Source organism: Orbicella franksi, chromosome 9 (genome assembly GCF_964199315.1).
Source record: "Orbicella franksi chromosome 9, jaOrbFran1.1, whole genome shotgun sequence".
In the NCBI taxonomy this organism is placed as follows: Eukaryota; Metazoa; Cnidaria; class Anthozoa; order Scleractinia; family Merulinidae; genus Orbicella; species Orbicella franksi.
Genome location: NC_138153.1, coordinates 20598447 through 20610564, shown reverse-complemented (window position 1 = coordinate 20610564; position 12118 = coordinate 20598447). Strand labels below are relative to the sequence as shown.

Sequence of the window (12118 nt, the reverse complement as noted above, 5' to 3'; positions counted from 1 at the left end):
TAAAATTGGATTTACAAAGTGAAAGCTACCATTCTATCCTTGCTATCATACATTTTTATGATGCTTAATAGTCAAAGATTAAGTTAAGACATGTTTCGGCTGTTCCCCTCAAGTGAGCCATAAACCCAAATTTTTTGGCTCTCAGCTGATGGACTAATTGTAAAACTGTCCTGAGCCAACTGACATGAAGCTTTTTTACCCTGACCAAACAACTATAGGACTCTATTGCATATGTAGCGAACTGCATCTCGTGGTTTTGGAGTCGTAATTATCTTCTTGACATTATAGATTTTTGAGGCATCACGAGTCACATCGCAGGGAATGGTGACGATGATGACACAATCTCGGTGGGTCACGTGTGTATTGGACGACCCGGAATTGTGGTAGATGAAGTGTTAGGAGGAGGTGCACTAGCTACAACGGATGAGTAAGGAGGAGGAGGAGGAGGAAGCTCTGAATGGTTCCTGTGAGAAGGAACCTGACCTGACACCGAGCTCGTCAACTGTTGCTGTGCACGTCTTGGTTGGTTTTGTCGAGCTTGTTTGTTTTTCTTAACGTAAATAAAGAGGAGAATTAAACCGATCAGTACGACACCAAGAAGACTGCACATGACAGCGATCATGAGAGTACTGTTGCCACCTGAGGAAAACAAAACAAATTTATTGATAAGCATATAACAGAAGTGAATGTCATTTAATCCCCGGCATCATGAACTAGGGTTAAGACTTGTTTTAAGGCTTGTTTTCAAACGATGATTGACAACTTTTCCAGATTTAGTTAAGGGAAGTTGCTTCCACCCTTACCAATGGAGCCTTTCCTTTTCAGGCTAAACGATTAGGTAAAAGACGTCTGAGTCCGAGACAAGTGGTGTAAAAAACGTCAAAAGGTTCATGTAACACTCAAGTTCATACCGTATTTCTCTCTTTGTCACTATTCAAACTTAAGTAAAGGAGCTGTGCCACGATATTTTGAGCCATCTATCCACTTTTAAATTGAAGGAAACCTTTAATAATAGTTTCTTACAATCCAAGGTAGAATAACACCAGACAAGTAACAAGAAAACGAAAATAAAAAAAGATGGCACGAAAACGTTTCTAGATATGTCGTTGAGGATTCGTGACGTAGCTCCTTTAATAGCAATCTTTAACAGGCCGTTAGACCTCTGGTCTAAAAAGGAAACTACTTGGGAATCTATTTCCTGTATAGTTGTGAATTACCTGGCGCATTCATTTCGCGTTTTGAAAGTACCGTATTTTCTCAATTTAACGTCGTGTCTCCAAGGAAGAGTTGTAAATAAGCCTCTCAAATTTTCATGAGTTGTATTGAGCGATAGGTATAATACCAATGAAAACAATCAATAAAAACACTTAATACACACGCAGCAGTTTAATAAACGGGGAGGCACCAAAGCCAAGTTTGAATTAAACCCTGCGGGCGTTCAATCGAGAAAATACGGTAAATTTCAGATTTATCAACCAATGATCACACCAGTAAGGTTCTTCGTGATACCGTGCAATCAGTCGACCTTATCGCCTGACGAAGACTAGCAGTAAGCAGTCGAAACGTCGCGATGTACATCTCAAATGACTACATCGTGAGACAAACGATAATACACTTTATTATTGCATCTACCACGATGAACAACAACAACCTTTTCCTCGACAAGGTTCTTCGTCTTCTATGTTGTCAAAAGAAGCAATATTTTTGTGCCAGTAAAATCTTGAATTCTCACGCTTCAAGCACAAGACCTCACGATGAGTCTTTGTGAAATGTTTTTTCGAAAGAAAAAAAACGTGACTTACAATGTTTTAAATCCTAGTCTGAGTAACTGCAGTCGTTTTACTATTATATCATTATGTATACAGGAAATGTTCCTAACGGAAATGGGTTCCGTCGGTGGCTGGACTAGTAGACACGTCCCTGACAACGCAGCACAGATACAAATGGTGCCTTGCAGGTTATATATATATAGGTTATTAGGAAATTATATCTAATCAGCTGATGAATAGTATGCAAGGTTTAAAGTACGCGATTACCTTTCTCAGGCAGGTCGGTGGATGTTGGTAAAGATTTTACGTGCTTATCAGCATCAAGATTGAGACTGGAGGGCGTAACGCCATCCGGTGAAACAGAGTAAAATTGCGCCAAAAATCCCTTACGAGTACTCAGTTCGTCTGTGACCAAGTCAACTCTGACAAATCTTCCACTGGAAGTAACATCGGGGGGTATTTCACTGCCGCAGAACTTTGCAAGGGGCTTATCTATTAGAAGTTGTCCATCAGAAATTTCCACGTAGTCACAGGTGCAATTTTCTTTTTCGGTTGAGCAATATTCAACATCAAAATCTTTGAAGTAGAGCTTCACACGGTAGTCAAGTGGGACTTTGATTATCCACATACAACGCTCCTTATTTGGATAGGTCTTTGAAGGGTAGCCTGGGCTTGAAAATGTGCCTTTGTGAGTTCCAAAATTTCCACCAAGATAAACATCTTCATTGCAAACTTTAACAAAAACAATAACAAATGACTAAATAAATAAATAAATAAATAAATAAATAAATAACTGAATACAGAAACAAGAAATAAAATAACTAAAACAAGAGGCTTCAAGTAGCCTATACTCATGTGCAGGAGGTTACAAGTCGTAAAATAGATACGCAATTCGTACATAGTCAGACAAGCAACTTGAAAACGTTTGCCATCTGACAACTAGAAATAATACGGGAAAAATACTAATTTGAAAAAAGTGCATCATAGATCTAAGATATAGATAATTAAGATGCAGGAGAGAAGATAAGTTCTGTAACGCAATATGCCATCTTTATCACTAGGATATCGTCAGGCGAATAACAAAGCAAGCCGACTAGAAAAATTATACATAGAGAATTAAACGATCAGAATTGCGAATTAGATGAAATATCTTTTTTCATAGCAATTCTGAACTAAATCTCTTTAGGCATTTTTTGTTCAAGTGTTAGACTTGTTTATGCTAGTTGTTAGGAGTAATTATATTCTGGCATTGGGCCATTGTAACAAATATCAACTTTGCCTTATTTTTATTATATTTGTAATTTGATTTTAAAGTATACTTGAAACTTGATAAAATAACAGTATTCCTCAGTAGGCACCTGATGTTTTTTTGTAAGTTATATCATGCAATGCCATATTTCCGAAAATTAAAATAGTATTATATATATATATATATATATATATATATATATATATATATATATATATACCCTTACACATGTTGCTGAAAATTACTGTTTCAACAACTGATACAAACTACAAGGTGTATTAGACTAACGAAGAAGCAGAAAAATAAAAAGGAAAAAACTTAAACACACAAGTGTTTTACTACCTGAAATTGTTCGTCACATTCTTCTTGACTCGATCCCGAAAGGAAATCGAGTATTTTCAGTTTTTAATGGGCACAAACCTTGCACCAGAATACAGTCCTTTTACAGTCCTTTTTTGCATTTTCTAAAGGCTAAAGATATAAACAGTTGCCTGAAATAACACCAAAAACACTTTCTCTTGGGAACTCGAGCAAGTAAATTTCAAAGTTCAGAGAAATCGTCAGGTAAAGCCTAGGTAAAATTTCATCATCAGTTTCATTTCACCAGTGCTTTCAAGTGTTTCATATATTACTTCAAAATGTATTTTCCACATTTGGTGTTGTTAGAAATGATTTCTTTTGAGAAGATATTTAAAAGAGTCGCACAGAAGTTTCCAATACAATGTAAATAATCTCGGTAAAAAGTACTAGTCCACTTGTTACTCCAACTTTTGGTGGATTCCTTTTTACAGTGCGTTGACTGAAACCGGGGCCACCCAGACAATGAAAACCAATCAGATGGTAGAACTGAAACAATGGATTCCAACATTTTCAAATCCAGCCAATCAAATGTTCGGTACAAAACAATGAAATTTCAACTTGCTCGTTATGATGCTTACGTAGTTACGGTGTCTGTTAATAAATTGTCAAGCTCAAGCCGTTAGAACTTTCGCGTTAGAAAATATTGCGTCACTTTACTTCAGATTTTACATTGACAAGCGTGGTAAGTTCATTAGATTCATCGTTTTCCACTGTGAACACACGGCCTCACTTTTACGGCTGTTGTTTAAAATCATAGAATAATAGATATTGACATTTTTTTTACAAAATAAACTCCGCTCCTGTTGTCTGTGGGTGTTTCTATTTTTACAAAGCTTTCGGTTATCCACCACGCAGCTCTCGGAAAAACCGTCGCGTTCACCGTACATTGCGGCGCTTGAGTTCCGTTTCTGGGTTATCAGTGTATTGAAATAACATCTTCATGGAAAATTCAAACGAATTTTTTCCGTGTTGTACTATCAAAGCCTCAGCGTGTAAAATCACTCACTCAGAAAAAAACAAAAGACGATCCGCTGGATGGAAAAATCGAAGATATTTCGAACAAAGATTTTAGGTTACAAGTCCTTTTCATTTCTCCTGCTTGAAGTTTGCTTTCAGCTTCTTTTAGTTACTTCGAAAATAATCCCTTTCCAATTCGTACATTTCGAACCTGTCCACATGCGAAACTACTCTGAGACCATTTCAAGGGTGTTTTTTAAACAGCCGCGACAATATTCAAACCCTACACCACTCACTCTGCTGGCGATATAAATTTACGAGTGACACTCTTGCGCAGCTTTTCTTTTAATGTATTTTCTAAACCAACCAACGACCCCATAGAAAGTGCACCATATAATTCTTCTTAAACCCGCAAGCACGCGAATCTACTAACGGCTTGAGCTTGACAATTTATCAAGGTGGCTCGTACCAGTTTTCAGGTTTTTGACGGCTCATAACTTTGTAAGAATAGAACAAAAAGGCAGACCAGGGCCACTGTAATATTTTTGTAGGTTTGGATTATATAATTTGTACTTCACCTAAAACAGCTGTTATTTTGTCGTCAGCAGTTACCATGGCAACATTCCCAAAGGATTTTCCAAACCTGATTTTTTGCTTATGTCACTAATAACTAAAAAATTAACCCGGTGACCCCCAGTTTTTTTTTAATCAATAGCTTTTGGCATCTGAAAATGAAAATGCACAACAATTTTAAAACAATTTTACGGAGCCGATTTCTTGTAAACTTGGAAAAACGACAATTTGAACAAAGTGCAGATTTCCTACTTACAATTTTTAAATTTTTTTTTTCTCACGCTTCCTCTCAATAACAATATTATATTAAAACAATTAAAAGAAGGGGTCACCGGGCTTGTTTTCATGTAAAAGCCTTCGCGAGTCCCGTTATTCCCACGCGCATAGACACGTATTCAAAAATCCAGACTCTATAAGTTCAGCAGTTGCTCATGAGCTGTTTTGACCACCGCTGACTGCTTCGTGTGCCCGCGCCGCGCGGGCGAGCGGGCTCCGAACAGGCGTTTTGTTTTTTTTGCTGTCGTTTGCTGCTAAAACATCATATACAGTTGTAGTTGTCGTTAAAGACAACCTCCTGAGCTTACTCTGTAGGATTTTGACGCAAATTCTGGGTAGATTTGCTATGTTTTACGAGTCCTTTATACGCTCTCGGTGGCTGCACGATCGATCGAGTTTCCTTTGAAAGTTGGGAAACATTGGATTCCCGAAACAATTTTTCTTAAATACACAGAATTGACTAAAGTTGTTCCAACAGGTAAAACCTCCTTTATATGCGAATTTCGTCTCCAACAGTACAAAAGTTACCTTGCGAGAAAAAAGCCGCGCGCCGCCATATTTGTTTTGGTCTTTCGGGTTTTAAAAATCTCGTGCCTCTATCGTGCGTGTTTCTCACGCGTGACGCACGATGGTGATCTACTCCCCGCGCGAGAAATCTGGTACCAGCCACCTTAAGCGACACCGTAATCGCGTTAGTATCACAACGAACTGGTTGAGATTTCATTGTTTTGTACCGGACATTTGATTGGCTGGATTTGAAAATAGGACATTTGGCTGGATTTGAAAATGTTGGAATCTATTGTTTTAGTTCTACCATCTGACTGGTTTTCATTGTCTGGGTGGCCCCGGTTTCAGTAAACGGACTGTAACACCTAAGCTAGTACATAACCATAACTGAACTGAACGACTTTAATCTGCATTTGATAATGGCGACAAGATAACGCCAAAACGTCAAGTTATAGCATTTATTTTTCTTTTAAAATGATTTCTTTGTAACCGAGTATCTTTTGGGATTTGAGGGACAAAAGAAACTTGAAAATTCTGTCCTGAAATCCTCGGAGACATGCTAGAATATTGATAAGCTTATATCGGACGTGGCTTATTACCTGCCCGTTTTGTTAAACACGTCCATTTACACGAACAGGAAGCATTTTTTGACCAAAAGATTAAGTATACAGAGCACGTTCTTAGCAAATGATTCTTTGTAATATGTCCTTGAATCTCCAAAACCCTAATAAATTGGAGACTTGTCATGTTGTCAGATTGCGATCGACATAAACAATGGCTTACCTCTCCAGAAACACTTTCTTGCTGTTCATGCATGCTCACATGCCAGTTCAGAATCTCAACAACGAACTAAAGTACTGATTGGTACTTTCACACCGTATCAAATTAGGGAAAAAGCACAACGTTTGCGAAAAAACGGCACCTTCTTGAAGAATCCAATATGGCGGACGGAGCTCCAAAGAGCGTGGTAAATGTGTGCATGCCATAAATTTGCGTGCACAAATGTGACACCAAAACGGAGAAACGGAGCCGAATTCTTAACTCTTGCGCCATACTGCGCATGAGCAATTAACTAATTTATTGTATTAAATTAAAATTTTGTGAGCGGTATCCGTCTCCTAAACTGTATTGGTGCTTGATGAAAACGATTAGTGTTTTCGATCCTTTTAGTGTGGACAGTGGATGAAAACGCAACAAGAAGTACATTGTGCATGAAATCTCAGTCATTTCTCAGTTTGCAAATGGCAATTGCAAACACAAAACTAGTAAGACAATCTCAGATAGTGCAGAGTGTAATGTATAGCTCTGACGCAGTACTCATAACACAGTTCCTGTATAACCCCTACCATTCACTCCTGGCTTGTATTGACCTTGTTAGGCAGTTAGGGATTTTGGTGAGACATAATCTTAGCAGTGTGTATGTTTGACGTGAGTATTTTCATTCACAGTCCAAGAATAACTTACAGTTAATTACTCTTTGCCAAGACAGTTTTCGAATTTTACTTTAATGTTTTACGTTGATTTTTTGCTCCTTTCAGATTAAATAATACATGTAAGTAGCGAACGTGACAATTTTACTCTTCGCGCAAACGTTTGTAACTTGATACTTTTGTTTTCCTCGCAAAGGTATGTAACCTGATACTCTTGTTTTCTCGAAAACACACGGGAGATGTGCTTGTATTTTTTTCACAGCTGGAGATAAATGGAAGAAAGTTGAATGTCGGATGTAGAAATGGAAGAGGAACGATTTGCTTTATTTAACACGCAAATTTTCTTTTCACCGATTATCAAGAACTAATCTAATTATCAAATTGTCACAGAACAGCACGTTCTGTTGCCACCTTTGGTGTTAACAATAAACCACTTAAATTTAAAATACACACTGATATCGATTAATAGAAATGAGAAGCGTTTCAACCGGAGGTATTCAAAGTAAACAGCGCTACTTGACCGACATCGGTGAACGAGTCCCCCCAGAGACTGACAAAATTGATGCTTTCAGTAGGTGCCACGGAGTCTGAAGCAATATTTGAGCAGTTTCCTGGGTTTTTTGTACAGTTTGACAGGTTTTAATGCCACTTACTCGAGAGAGGTTCGGTTGAGGGTATGAACATTTTGGTCTCTTTGATAGAGACAATTAAAGAATGAAATAAACGCATTAGTGTGGTTTGGAAACAACAGATGATATTTCTTGAACCAAGTTAGGCCTAATTCCAAAAGACACGCAGTCACAGTAGCATTCTTGTATCGCGCTAACGATGCTAGAACGCATGCGTATGACATATTAGGGTTCTACCACAAGGAGAAGCGCGCAACGGCAGTGTGTGATCTTCTATGAAATGTATCTTTCATCTGATATGTAGTTGACACTAACGCTTATTAATCTGCGCATGCGTTTAGAGCGAATATTGGTTTTGTTCTAAAGAGAAAAGTACCACAAGGAGAACAAGGGACTTTCTGAAACAAATATATAGCTTTTTGAAGAGATCCAAGAAGTAACGTAGCTACATGTGCGATCCATTTTATGAAGTGCCCACAAGTACCTACCCCATCCTATCCCTCTTGCTGGAAGCCAAATTAATTATTTGAAATTAATTAATTATACAAACATTTAAGTTTACACCTTATTTCCATAGTGACTTATTACCATAGTGCTTTAGCGGCGTCAACCCCCAAACCATCCCAAGATTCGTTTCGCGTTCACCCCGTGGCATATTTAATTTTTCTTTTACCGACGCCAACAATTAAAGGTCTCAAAGATTCAACATTATATAAGACAATCTTTGATTTTGCGACATATTTAAAAACCACCGATACTGGGGAAGTTCATCTTTAGACTAAGTTAGCATATGAGTAAAAAGAGGAGGAGAGCTTCAGAAGCTAACTGTATCCATATCCACGTGTAAATGTCTTCCCAATATAATTGATTTTCAAACATACAACTTTGAAAAAACTGTTGTCATTAATCAGCACTAATTCATTGTTTCTGGTTAGTTTTTCCCTTCACCTTCTAATCATTGTTGCTCCAAAACAGCATTTGAGATTGCGGTATTGGTTTTTCAGGGTATTTTACGCATTTCATATAAGAAGTGCGTATAAAAGTTACAAGGTATGTATACTAAATTTTCCTTAACAGTTTTTATCGAGCTTACCTTCTATTGATCTTGCACTTTTTACTAACAATGCTGACAGTAAAAAAAAAAAATAATTGCAATCGATTAGACACATAACATAACCACTTTTCTGCATAAACTTATTTTTACGTAATTACAAGAAATATGGAATGTTCTAAATAAAAGCACAATGTTACCTCAAAAAGCATTGACATACGGGCAAGTTGCTATCAATATCAGAGGAAAAATTCTATTTTGTGACTAAACTGCTATTATCTAGGCTAGACATGAAAGAAAAAAAACAAGACAGCACTAGATATTAGGTGAGAGGACCAGCAACTAAAAACAACCGATCAGGTTGCTCCATTACTGGTCCAATATTTGACTGTCTAAATTATTATACCGCGTGATGCATCTTTGAAGGTTTTCTTTCGTTTTCATTTTATGGCTTACTGTCCTAATAAGTCCGTGGCTTTTTTTTTTTTTTATGAACGTTGTCATTCGCGTCATAAATCTCTAATTAACCAGGCTTGCAAGTCCTCCAGCAGGCGCTTGCTTTTGGGGCCCGTTTATATGGTCTCGGATACCCGAGACAGCCCTTTACCCGAGTTACCCTTGCCGAGCTAAATTCTCATTTATTTCTTTGAAAAATAACCGTTTACGCGAAGATCGCCGAACCGTCTCGGGGGACGAAACAACTCGGGTGGGCGAGTAAAATGCTGATTATTGAATGATCGTGCAGGGTCGACTTTGACAACGTTTTCGTATATAAACGCTCAATAAAATTGCTTCGGGAGGGGGAGAGTTGCCCCGGGACCCGGGACTATTTGAATGAGGTTAACTTTTATACTTACTCAGAGCCAAGTGAGGGATGTGATAAAACTTGTCTAACATGCACATCTCGTGGAGCGTAATGTCATATGCAAATTTCGTACGTTAGTAGTAGAAATGTTTCGAATCGACTAAACTAAACGAAGGTTATAGTTATCCCTACACTGAGGAAAATAATCCAAATAGCGCATCAGTACACAAAAAAACTTGAAATATACTAAAAGTACCTTATTTTTGTGTATGGCTGCGTATAGATCTCATTTCAGCATTTGAATGTTAAGGCTGGTTTTCATATGATCGCTACGATCGTTGCGAAAAAAAATTCAGCGATCTTTCGATCATATGAGAGTATGACACCACTCACTGGCGACCGTAGCGATCCCTGTCGGTGACAGACTTAGGCCCCATTTATATGTTCTCGGGTACCCGATACAACCCTTCCCCCGAGTTACCTTCACCGAGGTACCTGTTAGCTTATTTCTTTGCAAAATTCAACCAACCGTTTACATTAGGATCGCGAACCCGTCTCGGGGGGCGAGACAACTCGGGTTGGCGAGTTGTCTCGTCTCGGCAGGTAGGGTAACCCTGGCAAGCGGGACAACTTTTCTTCATATAAACGCTTTGGCTCCCCTTACCGGGTAGGCCTTGGCGGATTGTGCTCCTAAAAGTGGCATATTATTCTACTAGCAGTGCTCGAAATTTTGCCAAATTATGCCAAAATTATGCGAGAATTCCCAAATTATGCTCCTGATTTCCGAAATTATGCTCACAAAATGACGTATATTCTGTACATATAGGCGCGCAATAACAACACCAAATTATGATGTTTTTCAAATAAACTGTTGTTGTGAATTTATTTGTGTTTTATGGCAGTTTGTCTCGACCCTCAGCTGTCCAAATTAGCCGCTCGCATCTCTGAACCGTTTGTAAAATGCCTTCAACGACTTAACGATCACACTTGTATATACTGACTGAACCAAAAGAATATAGTACTCTCTTGACTTAAACTAACTCAAACTATAACGAACTATAACGTTGAAAGTATCAAGCCACGAAGTAAATCAACTTGTCTTGACAGTTCTGAGTTCTTTCAGCACCAATAATTGCTTGAATAAACATGGATAAGAATAGTATACACAAGTCAACATCAGCGCTTATTTTACTGCAACATTACGCTGGCCTGGAGATAGTCTGCAAGAGCGCTGTCCTGCTGATCGCTAAATTCGCCAGAATTCGCCAAAAGAGGCCTAGTAGTTAAGCATGTCAGAACAAAGTCAATACTACTATTAGCGTTGCTAAAACACGCATTGCAAGAACATACTACCTAAATTTAATTTATTTACGTAGGAAATACACCATATTTACTAAATTTTATGAATTTATACTCTAAAAAGTGCTAAAATTTGCTAATTATGCCGTAGCAGTGCTCGTTTAAAAAATTATGCTTTTTTGCTCCAATTATGCCAAAAATTATGCTAGCACAATCCGCCAAGGCCTACTACCGGGACAACTCTCGGCGTGGCGAGTGTCACGTAATGCCTAGATTTTGGATTCGAAGCAGAAATTCGTATCAAAGAAATGAAGATTAACTCGGCAAATCCCACTGTGATCGAATGACCGAGGGAACCTCAAAGACTGGAAAGAGAGATATTTGCACATTTGATTATTCAATATGGGTTATGAATAGTCATGCAAGGTCAACTTTGACTCGGCCTACAGACTACGTTTTCACATTTAAACGCTCGCTAATGTTGCTTCGGAGTTTGGGTTGTCTCGGGTACCTGAGACCATATAACTGGGGCCTTAGTTCTTCACTTCTAATTCGACAATCATAGCGATTGTATCGATCGTATGGAAACCAGCAGCAGTCAGAAGAGTTGCTCAACCGACCGCAACGATCGTAGAAATTGCAGCAAACATAGGGATCATATGGACCCAGCCTTAAGTGTTCGTTAGTGACGGCCGTTGGTCTTTGGTATGTCAAGGACGATTTTAGTGCGAGTTTTTTTTTAAAACTTGTATCTTAATTGTACTAAAACTCGGTGTAAAACGTACTTGATACATGTACTGCTATTTCAAAAAGTATATTATCTAAATATTCGATGTATGAGGAATAGATAGACGGCAGCCATAGTTTGCTCGGTGAGTTAAGATTTGATCTAATTCTGCCAAACGAAATAAAACAACATGAATCTTAAGTTTTGGCTTGGGCATGTTTAAGAAACTGATATTGCATTTGCACTGATCATCAAAACAAACATGTCAAAGTAACACTAAAAAAACCTGAATGTTCGCTCATACCTGAAAAGCACAGCAAAACCAGATAATCCTTAGGACTTGTTTTCCCTCTAGTTGTGATAAACATAGTCAATAGTTCATCTGCTATTCAACTTCATCAGGAACTAAAGTTTAAAATACGACGTCGATCCGTTGCTGAGTGTTTACGTCACAAGGCGAAATTTGCATAAATAAAGCACTTTGAA

At 38.1% G+C, this 12118-nt stretch overlaps 1 protein-coding gene across 1 annotated transcript in view; it reads right to left on the bottom strand.

Annotated features, from left to right (window-relative positions):
- Positions 1-12016, bottom strand: part of LOC145497982 (uncharacterized) — a 12721-nt gene extending 705 nt beyond the window's left edge. The window contains exons 1-4 of the mRNA XM_081477855.1: positions 11937-12016; positions 8844-8876; positions 2037-2501; positions 1-639 (exon numbers count right to left, since the gene is read on the bottom strand). The exon at positions 1-639 is cut by the window's left edge and continues 705 nt beyond it. Coding sequence (XP_081333981.1) covers positions 353-639; positions 2037-2501; positions 8844-8876; positions 11937-12000 — 849 coding nt within the window. The 5' untranslated portion in view covers positions 12001-12016 and the 3' untranslated portion in view covers positions 1-352. The remainder of the gene's footprint in view (positions 640-2036; positions 2502-8843; positions 8877-11936) is intronic.
- Positions 12017-12118: the final 102 nt, after the last annotated feature.